The sequence below is a fragment of the Mercenaria mercenaria genome, chromosome 11 (assembly GCF_021730395.1).
Source record: "Mercenaria mercenaria strain notata chromosome 11, MADL_Memer_1, whole genome shotgun sequence".
NCBI lineage: Eukaryota > Metazoa > Mollusca > Bivalvia > Venerida > Veneridae > Mercenaria > Mercenaria mercenaria.
In genome coordinates, this window is record NC_069371.1 from 59,277,484 (window position 1) to 59,299,508 (window position 22,025).

Sequence of the window (22,025 nt, forward strand, 5' to 3'; positions counted from 1 at the left end):
GAACTTGACCTAGATATCATCAAGATGAACCGCCTGACCAATTTTCATGCAGATCCCATGAAAAATATGACCTCTAAAGAGAGGTCACAAGGATTTTCTATTATTTGACCTACTGACCTAGTTTTTGAACGTAGTTGACCCAGTTTCGAATTTGACCTAGATATTATCAAGGTGAACATTCTCACCAAGTTTCGTGAAGATCCTTGAAAAATATGGCCTCTAGAGAGGTCACAAGGTTTTTCTATTTTTAGACCTACTGACCTAGTTTTTGATCGCATGTGACCCAGTTTCGAACTTTACCTAGATATCATCAAGGTGAACATTCTGTCCATCTTTCATAAAGATCCCATGAAAAATGTGACCTCTAGAGTGGTCACAAGCAAAAGTTTACGCACGGACGGACGCACAGACGGACGGTCCAAGAAATTTTTTTTCCTAGGTAAAGTTATGTCAAAATACATCTAAAAATTGGATGTACCATCCATATTGTACCATAGAAAAGTGGTCTCAGTTTTTCCCTTCTGCCAATAATAAAAAAGTTTCAAAATAGCCTAAAAATATATATTCCCGTACTTTAACACTTTATATCTTCGAAACTCAAAGAGAAACTACAATAAATTTTGTATCATCGGAAAGAGTATTTAAATTGCTATAAACTTTATATTGACAAAAATAATGTCAAACTTACAGAAAATATTAAAATAATGACATTTTTAACATAAGTGTGTGTAATCACAAAATAATGCCAACACCTCTGTTCAGATAAAACAGTCACCTTTATCAGCCATATATTATTGATTATCACTTATCAGTGTTGTGTAAAAGAGGTTACTTTGGCTTCTGTTCTGTGTGGTAAAGGGTTAAAGGCTATTTATAGTAACAAAAAGGGAAGTAATTGAAAAAAAAATATTGTAAGATAACAAAAAGGTATTTTGCCAAATAAAAACAAGAGCACTGCAATGCAGAGCAATATACACAAAGCAGTCATATATGACCTTTGACCTCTAAGTGTGACCTTGACCTTGAAGTGAGTCATCCAAAACATGCACTCTGCATGTGGTGAAGATTTGTGTCAAGATTCTTTGAAATCCTTCAAGCAGTTCAAGAGCTACAGAGCGGACACAGCATAGTCCTATATGACATTTCTCTCCTAATTGTGACCTTGACCTTGAAGCTAATTATCTAAAACAAGCCCTCTGCACATCGTCTCAGTGTGATGAACATTTGTGCCAAGTTTCTTTGAAATCCTTCAAGTAGTTCATGAGTTACAGTGGCACTGAACGGACGCGAAACACATTCATATGACCTTTGACCCCTGAGTGTGACCTTGACCTTGAAATGAGACATTCAAAACATGCGCTCTGCACTTCGTCTAAGATTAATGAAATGTGTGACTAAATGCAGAAAACAAAAAAAATATGCACTTGATTTGACACCAACTGGAAAAAAATAACTAAGCACTACTAACTCCGAATGCCAAAGTCAATTTTACAGCTGATATTACAAATTTATTTCCCTTTATTAAGAACTTCAATGAGAAAGAGGAAGTTTAAATTATTGGGAAATTTTATGTCGGACAAATAAACTTTTCAGTTTTCTGTAAAATATTAGGTCAGTTATCTTACTTAATTTACTGTTTTTTTTATTTTAGTTTGTGATCTATTTTTTCTATTTTTTTTCACTATTTCTTGTTCAACTGAGTTTATTTTCTAATTTTATTCTATCTTTTTAATAACATGTACTTTTCATTTCATTATTACTTGACCTTGGGCTAACATGACTTACTCATAAGTTCTGTTTATCAACTTGATGTGGTGATCATTTGACCAAAGTTTCATGAAATTCCTTCTAGGAGCTTAGGAGATACAGAGTGGACAAAAACTGGAAGGCTCAAACCTTTGACCTTTGAGTTGTGACCTTACCCTTGGGCTAACATGGCTTACTCATAAGTTCTGTTTATCAACATGATGAGGTGATCATTTGACCAAAGTTTCATGAAATTCCTTCCAGGAGTTTAGGAGATACAGAGTGGACAAAAACTGGAAGGCTCAAACCTTTGACCTTCGAGTTGTGACCTTACCCTTGGGCTAACATGGCTTACTCATAAGTTCTGTTTATCAACCTGATGAGGTGATCATTTGACCAAAGTTTCATGAAATTCCTTCCAGGAGTTTAGGAGATACAGAGTGGACAAAAACTGGAAGGCTCAAACCTTTGACCTTCGAGTTGTGACCTTACCCTTGGGCTAACATGGCTTACTCATAAGTTCTGTTTATCAACTTGATGAGGTGATCATTTGACCAAAGTTTCATGAAATTCGTTCTAGGAGCTTAGGAGATACAGAGTGGACAAAAACTGGAAGGCTCAAACCTTTGACCTTCGAGTTGTGACCTTACCCTAGGGCTAACATGGCTCACTCATAAGTTCTGTTTATCAACTTGATGAGGTGATCATTTGACCCAAGTTTCATGAAATTTCTTCCAGAAGTTTAGGATATACAGAGTGGACAAAAACTGGAAGGTTCAAACCTTTAACCCTGAGCTGTGGCCTTGACCTTGATCCAACATGGCTGACTCATGAGTTTTGAACATTGTCCTGATGATGTCAATATCTGACCTGAGTTTCATGAAAATCCTTCAAAGGGTTTTAGATATATGGAGCAGACACAAGTGTTGCAGATGGACAGATGGACAAAGACTATTCCTATAACCCCCACCACTAATAGTAATCAAATCCAAGTAGTGACTGAGTGAAAATTCACCAACACTTTAACCTAAAATTTTAAGTATAAAGAAGGATAATTCAAGAAATATTGGTGCAAGATTAAGACCCTTGTGCCATATGATGTGGGTGATGATGAGGACTATCTATTTTAAGTTTGAAGCAAGTCCATCAAGTAGTTAGTACAGAGTTAACTAGCAAGTACATCAAAACTTTAACCAAGGTGTTGATACGGAAGGATGCTAAGGCTGGGTAGAGCAGAATAGCTCTCCATATACTTCATATAGTCAAGCTTATAATTCTTTTTCTCAACAGAAATCAAACTGAACAAAGAAACTGACAATGTGTCACAGTAGGCCATCCTGCTTATTGCTGATTAATTGCTTGGCATTTAATCAAGACAGAGACACCTTTTGTTAGTAGGTGCACATTTTATATGGGTATTACTGAAATCCAGTAAAATACAGGAACTACCTCTGTACAATTTTATATCAAAGTGTGTGACTAAATACATAAAACAAAACAAAAATGCACTTATTTTTGAGGCCAACTGGAAAAAAAAACTAAGCACCACTAAGGGAGTGAATGCCAATGTCAATTTTACAACTGATATTACAAATTTATTTCCCTTGATAACTTTTCAAACCAAAAGAGGAAGTAAAGCTATTGGAAAATACATTTTTACCATTTTACGTTAGACAATAATTATTAAACTGTTCAGTTTTCTGTAAAATAGTAGGTCAGTTATCTTATTCAATTCACTGTTTGTTATTTTAGTTTGTGATTTTTTTTCTCTAATCAAATCCACTATTTTTAATTTAATACATGCACTTTTCATTTCTATTTGTTTGGATTTATTGTTAAATATTGCCAAATTGTAAAGTCTGTTTTTGTTTTTTCAAGTTAAAACAAATTGTTTGCATAAACTGTTATAATGTTATAAAACAAGCCAACTGCATGTACATACTTGCTTATTTTTTATGGTTTAATATGGACATGGGAGTAGAAGTGTGTGTGTGTTTGGGGGAGAGGGGAGGGGGGGGTCACAAGTAAAACAAACCCCCAGTTATGACCCCAAAGAGGAGCGTGGGGACAGTGATTATCAAAAGTTTGGCTGATTGTTTTTCTTATTAGTTTTGGTATACAAATTGATGATGTGATTCAAGTACAATATCTCTGTGCTACTCCATAATATACGTATACTGAACAGCAAAAGAAACTATCCAGATCTATTACTGGGATTTTGTTTCATAAAAAACTTAAATTCAGAAATTTGACCTGTTTTCTTTATACCACATTACACTTGAAGAACTTCGCATGGTAAGTTTAAAAAATCAATCAACCATGAAGTCAGTAGTACCACAATAGCTGTTTTGTGTAATTTTATTGTCATTTGAAACACTGATGATTGACTGTCTGGAAAAACAGAATAAAGCTAAAAAAATATTGTTGGTATACAACCAACAACTGAATCAAATTCATCGCGAACGCGCAACTGGGATGTTTCAATGCAACAGCCGCGCAGAAGATATAGCCAGAACTTCGTGCAAACTGACTGTACTGTCTTCACTGATCTTTTTAATTCAATACCTGAAGTTCTTCAAGTGTAATGTGGTATAAAAAACAAGTCAAATTTATTAATTTAACTTTTTATTGAAATACCCCAGTTATACTTCTGGATAGTTTCTTTTGCTGTTCAGTATATAATTATCTGCATTAAAAGCAGTACCAGGTAATACCCCAGTCACACATATGGCACGGATAGCTACATTTAGCCAATTTATTTATTTTTTTATTTTTTGGATTTAACGTCGCACCGACACATGATAGGTCATATGGCGACTTTCCAGCTTCAATGGTGGAGGAAGACCCCAGGTGCCCCTCCGTGCATTATTTCATCACGAGCGGGCAACTGGGTAGAACCACCGACCTTCACGGACAGAAACTTAGTAATCTGTACCTGAGCTGTACCCTGAAGTAGTAATCCGTATCAATCTGTACCAATCTGTATGGCTCAGGTACGGATCAATACGGATAACTACGTCTCTATCCGTACCTAGACTATCTCTCTGCGCTATACGTGTGACTGGGGTATAAACATGAAAGTGCTCTCTTAGAATTTAAGTCACTAAGTGGTCATGGTTTTAAAATTTAGCGCAGCAATTACAGTAATTTATTAGGAATTGATTGAATAGGAAATGCTCACATAAAGTGGAATTTATAAATGCATTTTTCAAGTAAAAATCCAGCTGAAATAGATGTGTGTGCAAAAAGGTGGAAAAAAGGGTGGAAAAAATTATAACTTGTAACCAAAGAGCTATAAAAATAAACAGATTGGCAACTTGAAAGGCATGTAGAGCAAATCTTGCAAAAAAAAAACGTGACAACTGAATGAGATCTCGTTTACTGGAAGTGACGCGTTCTCAATGCGCCATTTTGTATGCGAAAGCAATTATTCATCAGTAAATTAATTATCGCCGTATGACCACGCTTCTTTTGATGGTAAGATACGTGTACTTTGTGTCTTAAGACTATTTCATATTACACTAATGTTGTTTTAGAAGCTAACATGTGTTTTAAATGTAGTTTTAAAGGTACAAATTGTAACTATGCTCGCCGGTGTTTGTTTTACTAAGATAACGCCGATTCACGCTCTGACATGAGATCACGCGAGATTACAGCCAGCTGCTATTCTGTGTATTTTATACTTCTTTGTTATAACCAAATATACCAACCTCTTCCTGTTACACGTAAGAAGTAATGAAGTTTCCAAATATGACTTTCATTATTTTGAGGGGGGGCAGTCTTTTAAAGTCAAACTGCATGCAGGAGTTGCTTCCCTTCAACTTCAGAAATCTCTAAATATAGGTAAAGGAGATCACTGCGAAGAAGATTGAAGAAAAGAGCTGTTATTTTATTAGTCTGAGTCCTTTACTTCTAAAATATTAAATTAAATACTTATGTGGCATTATCGTTAAATAAACACATTTAAATGCACAGCAAATTAAAAATTGCTTTAAATTTATATTAAAACATTCACTGGAAACACACTATGTGCAGTAAGATGTGCATCATGCCACATCTAATTAAAATGTTTCTTTTGCTGACAAGCTAATATAAACATTTTGAGTTGCTGCTAAAATCTTGGGCCAGAAGGTAAAGGGCAAACACACTTTATTTTAATTCACGTCTAAACTACTACACTAAATACATTAATTGACTAAGTAAAAGGAATTATTTTGTCTAGCTTGTTTTAGTTACTGCATTTCTGCATACATATCAAAGTCTCTGTTTTACATAGAGCTTGTATATATCATACTTTACAATATACACATGACATTCTTATTTTCAGCTATTTTCTTATAAAAAAAACCTTCCTTATACTTCCATATAATGTATTATAAATTTTACAACTTTAAACTGGATATCAACATGTAAATAAACAACATTTAGCATGAAATATATTTTATCAAAACAAAGTTATATTTGAAATTCTGTTTCAGGATGTTTCATACACCAGATCACTACCACAATACATCCATGAGACTTTCTGAGGTCTTAGATGATATTGGAGTTAATGAAAAGATGCTGCTGAAGATAAGAAGGACATTTGTACTGGATGAAACCAATACAACAATCATATACACAGCAATAAAAAACCAAATGACTTCCTATAATTTTGGCAGTTGGCTGGAAGGTACTACAACACCAGGACTTAGATCAGATACTGACCAACTTTTCACTAATGATGAATTCAATGTGATACAGGACTGGTCAGAATGGACTCTAGGTAAGCATAACTACCTGATGATCCAAAATGAAACAATACCTCCTGGATATTGTCTTCTACAGAAGCTTAGAGATGATGTTCCACTTCCTGCTACACATGAATATGAAAATCACTGGGTCAAGGACACTAGTGGACGGATATTGTTCAAGAATACATGGCTTGATTCCGCAGAGACTAGAACAGAGAAGAGACAAGGACCATCATTAGCACTAACACAACAACCTGGTTTTCTAGATAGTGACTTAGTACCAGCATTTCCTTGTACATCTTGGCCACAATCAGCAAAAACCTGCCTAGGTCATTTAGATGTAAACAACTGGCCCACAGCTAATATGTACAGATATATAAAAACTACAAAATGTTTCGGTGTTTGTGTTGGTAACAAAGTCAGCGAAAATGTAGATTTTGAATGGAGACTTTCTACCTCATTAGCTGAACTGTGCTTAACGTTCAATTTTAACATTACTCAAATAAGATGTTATATCTTAATGAAAATGATTATAAAAACATACATTAATCTTGACAATGAAAGTTACATTTCCAGTTTCATGTGTAAAACTGTTTTGTTTCACTGTATAGCAAGTAAACCTTCATATATATGGAAGGAATATAACCTTTTAAACTGTCTTACATACTGCATACTTTCACTGAACAGATGTATATTATGTAGAAACTGTCCACATTTCTTTGATCATGAAAACAACTTGATGGCAGGAAAGTTTTCAAATAAAGTAAAACAAGAGTTACTTCAAACAACAGCAAACCTGATACCATGTGATAGAAAGTCACTTTTTGGAATTCAGATTGACGATGTTGGTGAAAGACTTAAGATCAAGCTTAACATAAAGAATGGAGTACATCATAACATTCTAAGCCCAGATGAATACACTAGGCGTACTTCAGCTAATTTATTACGAGAGACAGCTGGATGTATTTTAGACATCCATAATGCAGTTACTGATGAGAGAAAAGATGACAGTTTAGTTATGAAACTGAGATTTTTGTTACAGATAGTACAACATTTAACAAGATGCAACAGGGATGGTGATATGTTAGTAAAGATATCAAGCAGACTTCAAGCACCTATATATTGCAGCTCTATAGGGTCCCTGATAGCCTCTCATAACATTCAAATAAACAACACAGTTTCTCCTCAAGCACTAGCCTGGCTTGAAACAGGACTGGACTCGGATGTTGCTTCAAGCAGACTTAAACTTGCTTCTATATTGTATTGTACAGGACAAATGGAAAGTGCAGCATTTATTCTTAATGATGTAGATCAACGATACAATATAGAAGTTACTGAGCCAATATGTGCCTGCTACAATTTCCCTCCAACACACTTCAAAATAGGATCTAGTCAAATTTTCAGTCTGTATGGTGAAGAAGCAGTTAAGTGTATTGTTGCACATTGTGTAAGATTTTGTAGAGAAGAAATAAACTGTGTACCACATGAACTTCAGTATGAGATGCTCAGATCAACACAAAAGGACATTCAACACAGAGAAAGATATGATAACTGGATGGATTGTGCTGTGGTAGACTCACTTCCATACCTTTATTTTCTACAATACAAGACATTAGGCAACCTAAACAGGCCCGAGGAACAGCAACAAGCACTGAACAAACTGATATGGGTGACTGAAAGAGAGCGCAATCTTGGACACAGAGAAACGGCACTGAATCTACTTGGACAGTGCATGGAACAGGAGAACAGACTAGATGATGCTCACCGGTGTTACATGTTCTCCCTACGTGTAAGGGAAACATATAATGCTGCGAAAATTCATATCTGCAGGTGTTTGGCTAACACACATTTATAAAGACTCACAGATTTATAAAGACTCAGTTACTAATAAGCAGATTAGAATCTCTGACTTATTTTGTTTTGCACAATGGTAATAATAGTTGTTATTTATATTGCCTACACAGATTATACTTGTTCTTGTAATGAGCCAATATTACGTTATAATGCCAATACTTACATTCATTTTTGCCATTTTATCCAAAAGTCATGGATGTGAATATCCCTAAAATGTGCCCCCCCACCCCCACTTTTGAACCCACAATGTGAACTGTAAAACATGCTTCACTAATGTACCTCTCAAATCAGAAAAAGTGTCCTAAAAACTGTTAAACTTTTTTATGAAATTATTTTTATTCATAGAAAAGCCATCTTTAATACCCTGTTGTGTTGGAAATACTTGCACAATTTCGATAAAATGGCTTCTTTCAAGCTTTAACTGTGAAGACCCAGGCATTCCTCCAAGCTTTAATTGTGACGGACGACCCAACCTTCATCCCAGCTTTAACTGTGAAGGAAGTCCCAAGGCATGCCTCCAAGCCTATAACTGTGTGTGTGTATGCGTTCGCGTTTAACGTCTTTCTCAACAATTTTTCAAGTCTATAACTGTGAAAGATTACACCCAGTTATAAATTAAAATGATGACCCATTTATGCCTCCCAGCGGTAACTGTGAAAGAAAACCCAAGGCATGCCTCACAACTTAAACTGCATCCCAGCTTTACCATTGAAGGAAGACCCAAATGTGCTTTCCAGTTTCACATGAAAACTCCAGGCATGCTTCCCAGCTTTAACTGTGGTAGAAGACACCAGGCGTGCTTCCCAGCTTTAACTGTGACAGAAGACACCAGGCGTGCTTCCCAGCTTTAACTGTGAAAGCTTTAACTGTCAAAGAAAACCCCAGACGTACCTCCTGATATTATTTTATACACAGACTAGCAGCTAAGTAGAACTCTTGGCCTTTTTCAAGCCAGCTGGATAGCTTCCTCATATGACAATCCAAGACAGGCTTGATACCACAGAGGACAAGAGCTGTCTGTTGACAGCGAGCTTGACTATTTGAAGAATTGATGGCAGTATGGGGTCAAAATATTACCAGAGATTTTCAGACAAAAGAAGAACAAGAGCTGCATCAAGCGGGGCAATATATGCCCGAAGGGTTACAAAAGAGAATGGCAGCAAAATTTAAAGAACTTGTCTGCTGAAGCCCAAAGGACAGGCACAACAAAGAAAAGAAATTCAAAAAAAAATTTCAAAGTCCACAAAAAAATCCTTACCAGGAACAGGTATGTCAAAATACACCTAAAAACGGAGGTATCATCCATGTTGTACCACAGAAAAGTGGTCTCGGTTTTTCCCTACGGCCAATAATAAAAAAGTTTCAAAATAAGCTATTTATAGTAATATAAAAGGAAAGTAATTCAAAAAAATTATTGTAAGTAACAAAAAAGGGACCTGCCAAATAAAAACAAGAGCACTGCAATGAAGAGCAATATACATAAAGCAAAGTCATATATGACCTTTGACCCCTAAGTGTGACCTTGAACTTAAAGCGAGTCATTTGAAACATGCGCTCTGCATGTCGCCTCAATGTGGTGAACATTTGTGCCAAGTTTCTCTGAAATCCTTCAAGCAGTTCAAGAGTTACAGAGCGGACACGAAACAAACTGATATGACCTTTGACCCCTAAGTGTGACCTTGACCTTGAAGCGAGACATCCAAAACATGCGCTCTGCATGTCATCTCGGTGTAGTGAACATTTGTGTCAAGTTTCTCTGAAATCCTTCAAGGGGTTCAAGAGTTACAGAGCAGACATGAAATTGCTAATGGACGGACGGACTAATGGACGGACACTGGGGGTATAACACAATATATTCCTGTGGGCGTATAAAACTCGATAAGACAAACAGTGTACCTGTATTTGTGGATTTAAATAAGTCTTTCACTATATGGCAATGTGTGACCATGAGGGTATGAAAGTGTTCAAAGTTTCAAAGCTATATTTCAAACACTTTAGCCAAAATATGGAATGGTACTCAAGACTTAACTAATTTCTGTCCAAAAAGGGTCAAAACTAAGCTTAAGTCCTTATCCTAGTTATTTAGTCTTACCTACATTATGCAGACTTATATGATGGTAAAGAAGTGGTCAAAGTTTCAAAGCCATATGACGAACAGGTTAAGCCATATGGACTGGTATAAAAATATTTAATTGATTTTCATGTCCAACTAGAAATGTGTCCATGGGACACAGATGCCCCCACTACATGACAAAGGACATACAATACTGAATGAATCTGGATGCGAAGCCCCAGGTGCACAACTGCACATGCTGACCAACATTCCTGTTAACTTGGTGACTCTAGGTCAAATACTTTTGGAGCTACGCACGACACAACATTAAAATGACCAATTTTTAACTAAGTCAGGGGCCATAACTCCTACATGACTGAATGAATCCGGACGCGAAACCCCAGGTGCACAACTGCACATGCTGACCAACATTCCTGTAAACTTTGGTGATTTTAGGTCAAAAACTTTTGGAGCTACGCACGACACAACATTAAAATGACCAATTTTTAACTAAGTCAGGGGCCATAACTCCTACATGACTGAATGAATCCGGACGCAAAACCAGAGGTGCACAACTACACATGCTGACCAACATTCCTGTAAAGTTTTGTGACTCTATGTCAAATACTTTTGGACCTAGGCGCGACACAACATTCTCGGAAGGACGGACGGACGGACAAGGGCAAATCTATATGTCCCCCACCAAAGTGGGGGCATAAAAATGGCCATAATTTAGCTGAAATAGTTTACAGAGTTAAGTACTCTTCCTTACAGATGGAGGTCATGATGATAATAAGCAAGTGGTCAAAGTTTCAAAGCCACATGTCAAATAGACTGACAAAACGTTGACTTGTACAAAAACTAAGCCAATTTCCATGTCCAAAAAGGGCCATAATTCAGCCAAGATAGTTGACAGAGTTATGTACTCTTCCCTACTGATGGAGATCATGATGATATACAAGTGTTCAAAGTTTCAAAGATACCTGTCAAACAGTGTTAACAAAACTCCGACTTGTACGAAAACTGAACCAATTTCCAAGTCCAAAAGGGCCATAATTCAGCCAAAATAGTTGACAAAATTATGTGTTCTTGCCTACATGATAAACATAGTGTTCGAAATTTCACAGCCACATGTTAAATAGTTTTGACAAAACTTGGACTTGTATGAAAACATAAACAATTTCCCCATCCAAAAAGGGCCATAATTTAGCCAAAATAGTTGCCAGAGATAATTATGTAGTATTATGTGCTCTTGCCTTCAGATGCAGATCATAATTTGATAAGCAAGTGGTCAAAGTTTCAAAGCCACATGTTATATATAGTTTTGACAAAACTTGGACTTGTACAAAAACTGAACTAATTTCCAAGTACAAAAAGGGCCATAATTCAGCCAAAATAGTTGACAGAGTTATGTATTCTTGCCTAGAGATGGATATCATGATGAAGAAGAAGAGTTCAAAGTTTCAAAGCCACATGTCAAATAGTTTTGACAAAATATGGACTTGTAGGAAAATTGTATCATTTTCAAAGTCCAAAAAGGTCAATAATTCAGCAAAAATAGTCGACAGAGTTATGTACTCTTGCCTACAGATAGAGACTGTTTTAATCAACAAGTGATAAAAGTTTCAAAGCCATATGTCAAACAGTTTACACAAAATATGAACTGATACGAAAAACTTAACCAAGATTTGTAAGTTAAAAGGGGCCATAATTCAGCCAAAATCCCTGATGGAGTTATGTACTAATGCCTAAAACAAAGATCTATGACCTTAAACACTCTACAAAAAAGGAGGACCCCAAGTAAAATTTAATATAGTCTATAATAATTAACTGCAAAACCATACTTGTTTATAAGTTCTCATAAAATATTACAATTTTAATTCATTTCCTTCACAAAACCTTTTGGTATGAATTTCATAAAACAGATGTCAACAACTGCCTTTATAATCTACTGTGTCTCATTGTTATAACCAGATGTATCTGACTAAGTCAAGTGCCATAACTCTGGTCAAGCAAAGTGAAACCCCCCCAAAAAACTCAGGTACACAAATTCACATGCTGGATAATATTCCTACATGATTTCATGACTCTAGACTTTTTTTAAAGATATATGCAACAAAAGCACTTTATGTGTATTTTTCACTAAGTCAAGGACCATAACTCCAATCTGCCTGTGTGAAATCCTAAAACAGAGCACCAGGTGCACAACTTCACATGTTATTTAACAATCTCCAAATGTTTTATAACTCTAAGTCAAATCCTTTTTGAGATACAAGTGACACAAACTTGTATCCCATTTATGCATAATTTTGACAATCAAGGGCCATAACTCTGATCTGACTGATAAAATTCCAGATCAAATTCCCATGTGCATAACTTCACATGCTGAATAATATTCCTATGATGTTTCATGACCCTATGTAATATACTATTTTAGATCTGTGTGACACAACTTTTATTCCTTTTTATGCATATTTTCTTTAATAAGTCAAGGATCATAACTCTGGTCTGTCTGACTGATATCTCTAACAAAACCCCAGATGCAAAACTTCACATGCTAAATAATATTCTGGTAATGTTTCATAATACTGGGTCAAACACTTTTTGAGATACATGCAACACAAACTTAGGCCCTTTTTTATGGCTATTTTAGACTAAGGGCCATAACTCTAGTCTAACTGAGTAAGATCCAAATTAAAACCCTCTTGCTGAATAACAATTCTGTCAGATTTGATGACCCCAGCTGACCCTGGCTGGATGGACAAGGGGTACTCTAAGTTTGGGGGGAGGGGAGGAGTGGGGGTCATACTTCTTTTTTCAGGCCTAGCTCAGTCTGATCTTTATTTTCACAAAGAAATCTGTCAAAATCCCTCCACCTTATTCTCTTTCATTTGCCCCTGCCACACACAGAGAATATTGCTAAGAACTGTGTGTTTATTTTTAACGCATACTTTCAATTTGTAACCTTACACCACTCTCTAATCGAGATATTATACACAGGTTTAAACAAAATTATAAAATATTCTACTGCGCTTTACAATTATACAACACAAATTTAAAACACATACATTCAAAATATGAATGGGATTCTAGAACTTAGATTTAGAAATTTTATATATAATAAATTATATATGGTCTGCGGGCCAGTACCTGTAAGTCCTCTAGTTTTTCGTTTTGTAACCCAGAAATTAGGCCAAGGTTCATCCACTTCAGCCAATAATACATTCGTTCCGGGATTGTTTAAGACCAGATGTCGCTTTCTACCGTATGTCAAATAAAAATTATACTCATTTTAGTAAACATTGTGTATGAAAAATGCGGAATTCTCTCTCTTTGAAAGTATTGTTGGCTACACACGAATTCTTAATAGACTGTTTCAGTACTGACTTTCAGATATTAGAGTTTTGCTTATGTAACTGTAACCCCACCCACCCGAGCTACATTTTTGCCATTTTAAATAACTCGTAAAATTATCAAATTTACTGTATCTTTTAATAAGACATCATCAAATAATTCTGTTAATATTCACAATTTTATATATTTTCATGAGAAAATATAAAATATTACAATCAGTTTAGGTCATAGACAACGTGCATGCAAATGTAATACATATAAATCACATGCTGTTTCTCAATAAATCAAGCCTATTTGTGTTTTATTCTGAAAGGTTTTTGGTACCAATATTTTTCTTCTATTTAAGATGTCAAAGTAAGCTTACATGTATAATGTTGACCTTTATTTGATAAAGATACTTTAAAATGTAACATACGTAACATTCGCCACTCAAATTTTCCACCTTGAAGAATTAGCAACATTGAAAATACTCTAACAATTGCATTTGTGTGCTTTTAATTGAAATAAACTATGTTTACTGAACATGCACACATGACAGTTATAATTTTGTTGGACTTAACCCTGTTACTATTCTCAATTATACAATGTAGACAAACTACAGTAAAACAACGGTGCCTCTTTCAGCATCACTGTAAAGATAGCATAGTTTTTATAGCAATTGTTATGGCTTCTGCTTCAAAATATAGCATATTGATAATTAATAGTAGACTTGGTTACAGTAAGTACGCAGTCTGAATATTTTTGACTTTCATTCAAAATAAATACAGAACGTGAGGGTATCTAAGATTCAAATATACGTTACCAAGGTTTTAGTTTATACTAATTTGTTTTAGCTCGATTGTAATGAAAGCTTCAAGCTGTTTAAAACCACCCTTGAGTCCGCTTCCTGGAAAAACCAATACTGGTGCCATATGAGAGGTCATGGTCGTGATCATTCGAGAAATATCTCATATTAGTAACGTAGTTTCCAAGTGAAATTATTTTAACTTCTATCACAGCGATGATTACTTAGATCTTATCCATATGTATGTTTGCAAACTTATTTCTGGCGGCCAGTTTGAAAATGACAGAACAATATCTTTATTAGATTGATATGGATAACCAAACTCCAATCCTTGAAAACTTATTTGGTTTGTTTTATGATACTGAATATTTAAACAGTAGTAGCTCATCAATATTTGTACATGTAACCAATTTCAGATGGTCATTTTGTGAGCGGTAAAATCCTCTATAACATGTTTCAATCAATATCAGGTGATTCCTGTTATAGTTTTGAGTTTTAAAGAGATATGCCTCTTTCAAATGTGCATGTTTGATCAAATTTAAGGCAGTTATTTGGAAATTTGGAAAGGTGTAGCCGTCTTAATTTAAATAGTCTGTGTAACTAGAAACTTATTTTGTATTTTGTTGGTAGCTTAACAAACTTAAATTTGGGTTATTTAATTCCTACGTACATAATGGCTACTAAGAAGACCTAAGCTGGCATAGAAGAGAATTAATGTCATCAAAATACAAGAGGACCATGATGGTCCTGAATCGCTCACCTCTTCCTACATGACCCAGTTTTGAGTATGACGTCGTTTTTTAGCTCACCTGTCACATAGTGACAAGGTGAGCTTTTGTGATCACCCTTCGTCCGTCGTTTGTGCGTCCGTGTGTCCGTCAACAATTTCGTGTCTGCATGATAGTGGTTTCGTTTATGATTTTATTTTAACCAAACTTGCACACAACTTGTATCACCATAAGATCTCGGTTCCTTTCTTGAACTGGCCAGATCCCATTACAGGTTCCAGAGTTATGGCCCCTGAAAGGGCCAAAATTAGCTATTTTGACCTTGTCTGCATAATAGCAGCTTTATTTATAACTTGATTTTTACCAAACTGGCACACAACTTGTATCACCATAAGATCTTGGTTCCTTTCTGGAACTGATCAGATTCCTTTATGGGTTCCCGAGTTATGGCCCCTGAAAGGGCCAGAATTAGCTATTTTGACCTTGTCTGCACAATAGCAGCTTCATTTATGATTTGATTTTAACCAAACTTGCACACAACTTGTATCACCATATGATCTTGGTTCCTTTCTTGAACTGACGAGATTCCTTTATGGGTTCCAGAGTGATGGCCCCTGAAAGGGCCAGAATTAGCTATTTGGACCTTGTCTGCACAATAGCAGCTTCATTTATGATTTGAATTTAATCAAACTTGCAGAAAACTTGTGTCACCATAAGATCTCGGTTCTTTTGTTGAACTGGCCAGATCCCATAATGGGTTCCAGGGTTATGGCTCCTGAAAGGGCCAAAATGAGCTATTTTGACCTTGTCGGCACAATAGCAGCTTCATTTATGACTTGATTTTAACCAAACTTGCACATAACTTGTATCACCGCAAGATCTTGCTTCCTTTCTTGAACTGGCCAGATTCCACCATCGGTTCCAGAGTTATGGCCCCTTAAAGGTCCAAAATTGGCTGTTTTGGCTTTTGCAGCCATATAGAGACTTCATTTATGGTTTTATTTCATACAAACTTCCAAAATATCTTCAACAACAATAAGTCTTGGATTCCATGACAAATCAGATCCAATCAGAGGTTCCAGAGTTATTTTATATCTGATTACCTTCCCTGATTGTAATCAAAATGGATTTATATCAGTAAGTACTTATAGGACTTATTTGAAATTTCATTATTGTCATTAGTTGGACTGAGCCAATCAGGGCTGATAACTATGGACTGATTTTATGTCAAATTACCTCCCTTTATTTCAAATTAAAATGGGTATATCTCCGTAACTAAAGAAGATACTGATCTGAAATTTCATGTATGTCAACAGATTTATTTGGCAGATCCTTCTTTTGTTCACTTACAGTAAATTTTTTTTTTTAATTACTTCCCTTTTACGTTACTATCAATAGCTTATTTTCAGTAACTTTTTTATTATTGGCCGTAGGGAAAAACCGAGACCACTTTTCTGTGGTACAACATGGATGGTACCTCCAATTTGTAGGTGTATTTTGACATATCTGTACCTTGTAAGAATTTTTTTTCTTTTTGGTTAAATTTCTTCTTTTTGTTGTTCCAGTCTTTTGTGGACTTAGATATTTTTTCTGAGGACCTTCTTGTCCTCAAGTGCAATGATAACAGGTGAGCGATATAGGGCCATCATGGCCCTCTTGTTCTATTATTTGACAAAGTGACCTAGTTTTTGAGCTCATGTGACCCAGTTTTGAACTTGACCTAGATATTATCAAGATAAAAATTCTGACCAATTTTCATGAAGAACCATTGAAAAATATGGTCTCTAGAGAGGTCACAAGGTTTTTCTATTATTTGACCTATTGACCTAGTTTACGAAGGTACGAGACCCTGTTTTGAACTTTGTCTAGATATCATCAAGGTGAACATTCTCACTAATTTTTTTCTTTCCATGAAGATCCATTGAAAAATATGGTCTCTAGTAAGGTCAAAAGATTTAAATAATTTTAGACCTACTGACCTAGTTTTTGACCGCAGTTGACCCAGTTTCAAACTGGACCTAGATATCATCAAGATGAACATTCAGACCATATTTTTCAAGGGATCTGTATGAAAGTTGGTCTGAATGTTCATCTTGATGATATCAAGGTCAAGTTGGAAAGTGGGTCAAGTGCCTTCAAAAACTAGGTCAGTAGGTCAAATAATACAAAAACCTTGTGACCTCTCTAAAGGCCATATTTTTCATGGGATCTGTATGAAAATTGGTCTGAATGTTCATCTTGATGATATCTAGGTCTAGTTCAAAACTGGGTCATGTGTCCTCAAAAACTAGGTCAGTAGGTCTAAAAATAGAAAACCTTGTGACCTCTCTAAAGGCCATATTTTTCACGGGATCTGTATGAAAATTGGTCTGAATGTTCATCTTGATGATATCTAGGTCTAGTTTAAAACTGGGTCACATGCCTTCAAAAACTAGGTCAGTAGGTCAAATAATAGAAAAACCTTGTGACCTCTCTAAAGGCCATATTTTTCATGGGATCTGTATGAAAATTGGTCTGAATGTTTATCTTGATGATATCTAGGTCTAGTTCAAAACTGGGTCACGTGCCGTCAAAAACTAGGTCAGGTCTAAAAATAGAAAAACCTTGTGACCACTCTAGAGGCCATATATTTCATAAGATCTTCATGAAAATTGGTCAGAACGTTCACCTTGATGATATCTAGGTCAAGTTCGAAAGTGGGTCACGTGCCATCAAAAACTAGGTCAGTAGATCAAATAATAGAAAAACCTTGTGACCTCTCTAAAGGCCATATTTTTCATGGGATCTGTATGAAAATTGGTCTGAATGTTCATCTTGATGATATCTAGGTCAACTTCAAAACAGGGTCATGTGCCTTCAAAAACTAGGTCAGTAGGTCTAAAAATAGAAAAACCTTGTGACCTCTCTAGAGGCCGTACTTGTGAATGGATCTCCATAAAAATTGGTCTGAATATTCATCTTGATGATATCTAGGTCAAGTTTGAAACTGGTTCACGTGCCTTAAAAAACTAGGTCAGTAGGTCAAATAATAAAAAAGCCTTGTGACCTCTATAGAGCCATACTTCCCATGGGATCTGTATGAAAGTTGGTCTGAATGTTCATCTTGATGATATCTAGGTCAAGTTTGAAACTGGGTCAACTGCTTTCAAAAACTAGGTCAGTAGGTCTAAAATTATTAAAATCTTTTGACCTCTCTAGAGGCCATATTTTTCAATGGATCTTCATGAAAATTGATCTGAATGTTCATCTTGATGATATCTAGGTCAGTTTCGAAACTGGGTCATGTGAGGTCAAAAACTAGGCCAGTAGGTATAAAAATAGAAAAACCTTGTGACCTCTCTAGAGGCCATATTTTTCAAGAGATCTTCATGAAAATTAGTGAGAATGTTCATCTTGATGATATCTAGATAAAGTTCAAAACAGGGTCACGTACCTTCGAAAACTAGGTCAATAGGTCAAATAATAGAAAAACCTTGTGACCTCTCTAGAGACCATACTTTGCAACGGATCTTCATGAAAATTGGTCAGAATTTTTATCTTGATAATATCTAGGTCAAGTTCAAAACTGGGTCACATGAGCTCAAAAACTAGGTCACTATGTCAAATAATAGAAAAAACAACGTCATACTCAAAACTGGGTCATGTGGGAAGAGGTGAGCGATTCAGGACCATCATGGTCCTCTTGTTAAGGCACGTGACCCAGTTTCAAACTTGATCTAGATATCATCAAGGCAAACATTCTGACAAATTTTTATGGAGATCCATTCACAAGTATGGCCTCTAGAGAGCTCACAAGGTGTTTCTATTTTTAGACCTACTGACCTAGTTTTTGACCGCACATGACCCTGTTTCGAACTTGACCTAGATATCATCAAGATGAACGTTCAGACCAATTTTCATACAGATCCCATGAAAAAGATGGCCTTTAGAGAGGTCACAAAGTTTTTCTATTATTTGACCTACTGACCTAGTTTTTGAAGGCACATGACCCACTTTCGAACTTGACCTAGATATCATCAAGGTGAACAATCTGACCAATTTTCATGAAGATCTAATGAAATATATGGCTTCTAGAGAGGTCACAAGGTTTTTCTATTTTTAGACCAACTGACCTAGTTTTTGACCGCACTTGACCCTGTTTTGAACTTGACCTAGATATCATCAAGATGAACATTCAGACCAACTTTCATACAGATCCCATGAAAAATATGGCCTTTAGAGAGGTCACAAGATTTTTCTATTGTTTGACCTACTGACCTAGTTTTAAATGGCACGTGACCCAGTTTCAAACTTGACCTAGATATCATCAAGGTGAACGTTCTGACTAATTTTCATGAAGATCTTGTGAAATATATGGCCTCTAGAGAGGTCACAAGGTTTTTCTATTTTTAGACCTACTGACCTAGTTTTTGAAGGCGCGTGACCCAGTTTCGAACTTGACCTAGATATCATCACGGTGAACATTCTGACCAATTTTCATGAAGATCTTTTGAAATATATGGCCTCTAGAGAGGTCACAAGGTTTTTCTATTTTTAGACCTACTGACCTAGTTTTTGAAGGCACGTGACCCAGTTTCGAACTTGACCTAGATATCATCAAGATGAACATTCTGACCAACTTTCATAAAGATCCCATGAAAAATTTGACCTCTAGAGTGGTCACAAGCAAAAGTTTACGGACGGACGCACGACGGACACCGTGCGATCACAAAAGCTCACCTTGTCACTTTGTGACACGTGAGCTAAAAATCTGGGAGAGGCCCTTACAATGATGCTACAGACCATGTCTGTTGAAGATTCCTTAAGTGGTTGAAGAGAAGAAGTCATTCAAACGTTTTTCTGTTTTTAACTCTGGAAGGGCCAAGTGCCCCAATATGATAAAGTTTGAAAGAGGACCTCGCCAAGTTGGTGTTGTTCTGATCTGTAGTTTCAGAGTTAAAATGTTGACAACAGATACTGGACCATCCGCCAATACTTATACCTCACCCTGAACCTCTGGTGTGTCTATTAGTTCATTTCAGATGTGGTGTAAATAGGACAGAAACAAGAGCTGTCGGATGACAGCCCGCTCGACTATTCGAAGAATTGATTGAAGAATGGGGTCAAAATATTTCCATAGATTTTCAGACAAAAGAAAAAAAAGATTAAACAAAAAATGTTCCTGTATTTGTGGATTTCGATTAGTCTTGCACTAAATGGCAATGTGTAACCATGATGGCAAATATGTTAAGTTATATGTTAGGCAAAAAATGAACTTGTATAAAAAAATTTAACTAATTTCCAAGTCCAAAAAGGGTCATAATTCAGTCAAAATAGTTGAAAGAGTTCTGTACACTTGCCTACAGATGGAAATAATGTTGATATACTAGTGTTAAAAGTTTCAAAGCCACAGTTCAAATAGTTTTGACAAAAATTTCAAAGTCCAAAAAGGGCCATAATTCAGCCAAAATAGTTGTCAGGGTTATGTACTCTTGCCTGCAGATGGAAATCATAATTATAAACAAGTGTTTAAAGTTTAAAAGCCATATGTCAAATAGTCTTGACAAAACACGGACATATACGAAAACAGAACCAATTTCCAAGTTCAAAAAGGGCCATAATTAGGCCAAAAAAGATGACAGAGTTATGTACTCTTGCCTATTGATAGAGACTATAATACTAAACAAGATATAAAAGTTTCAAAGCCATATGTCAAACACTTCACACAAAATATAAACTGGTACGAAAAATTTAACCAAGAATTCTATGTCAGAAGGGGCCATAATTCAGCCAAAATGCTTGATGGAGTTATGTACTCTTGCCTACAACTGGACATGGTGATGGTAAACAAGTGTTGAAAGTTTCAAAGCTTTATCTCAAAAGACTTTGTCAAAATGTAGACTGGTACGAAAAACTTAACCAAGATTTCTAAGTCAACAAGAGTGCAAGAATGTCACAATATACGCCCGTCACAGCAAATTTCTTTACTCTAGCACCTGTATTTGCAAATGGAATTTTAATTTTGTGGTTGTTTAGTAATAACTAAGTGTTTTGTTTTTCTAAGTCCACAAAAAAACTCCTTACCAGGTAGAGATACCTTAAAATACACCTAAAATTGGAAAGTAACATCTATGTTGTACCACAGAAAAGTGGTCTTGGTTTTTCCCTACGGTCAATTATAAAAAAGTTACAATATAAGTTATTTATAGTAACAACTAAGGGAAGTTAATCTTAAAAAAAAAAAAAAAAAAAAAAAAAAATCAAAAATAAAATTGTAAGTCCACACAAAAATCTTTACCAGGTAGAGACTGGTCAAAATACACCTCAAAATTGGATGTAGCATGCATGTTGTACTACAGAAAAGTGGTCTCGATTTTTCCCTACGACTAGTAATGAAAAAGTTACAATATAAGCTATTTATAGTAACAACAAAGGGAAGTAATTCTAAAGAAGGGAACTGCGCATGACACTTCGTCTCATGATGGTGTATAATTGTGTCAAGTTACATCAAAATCCCTCCATGCATGAAGAAGAAATGCTTCGGACAAAGTTATTCTTGTATATGACCTTTGGCCTCTAAGTGTGACCTTGACCTTAGACCTAGGGACCTGGTTCTTGCGCATGACACTACGTCTTGTGGTGGTGAACATTTGTGCCAAGTTATATCAAAATCCCTCTATGCATGAAGAAGAAATTCTCCGGACAAGGTTTTCATTCTTGTATCCTTTGACCTCTAAGTGTGACCTTGACCTTAGACCTAGAGACCTGGTTCTTGCGCATGACACTCCGCCTCA

The 22,025-nt window shown here is 35.8% G+C and overlaps 2 protein-coding genes across 4 annotated transcripts in view; one reads left to right on the forward strand and one right to left on the reverse strand.

The window, feature by feature from the left end:
• The window catches only part of LOC123531015 (peroxisomal carnitine O-octanoyltransferase-like), an 84,837-nt gene that overhangs the window by 30,742 nt on the left and 32,070 nt on the right, over positions 1–22,025 (reverse strand). The gene's annotated exons all lie outside the window — the stretch shown is intronic.
• LOC123532273 (uncharacterized) lies at positions 1,512–8,465 on the forward strand. Of its 2 annotated transcripts, none has more exons than XM_045313680.2 (2): positions 1,512–1,611; positions 6,225–8,465. In XM_045313680.2, the coding sequence occupies exon 2, from the start codon at positions 6,226–6,228 to the stop codon at positions 8,332–8,334; it is 2,109 nt and encodes a 702-aa protein (XP_045169615.2). In that variant the 5' UTR covers positions 1,512–1,611; position 6,225; the 3' UTR covers positions 8,335–8,465. The 2 variants fall into 2 exon arrangements, with proteins under 2 accessions (XP_045169615.2, XP_045169616.2); XM_045313681.2 differs by lacking the exon at positions 1,512–1,611 and adding an exon at positions 3,368–3,460.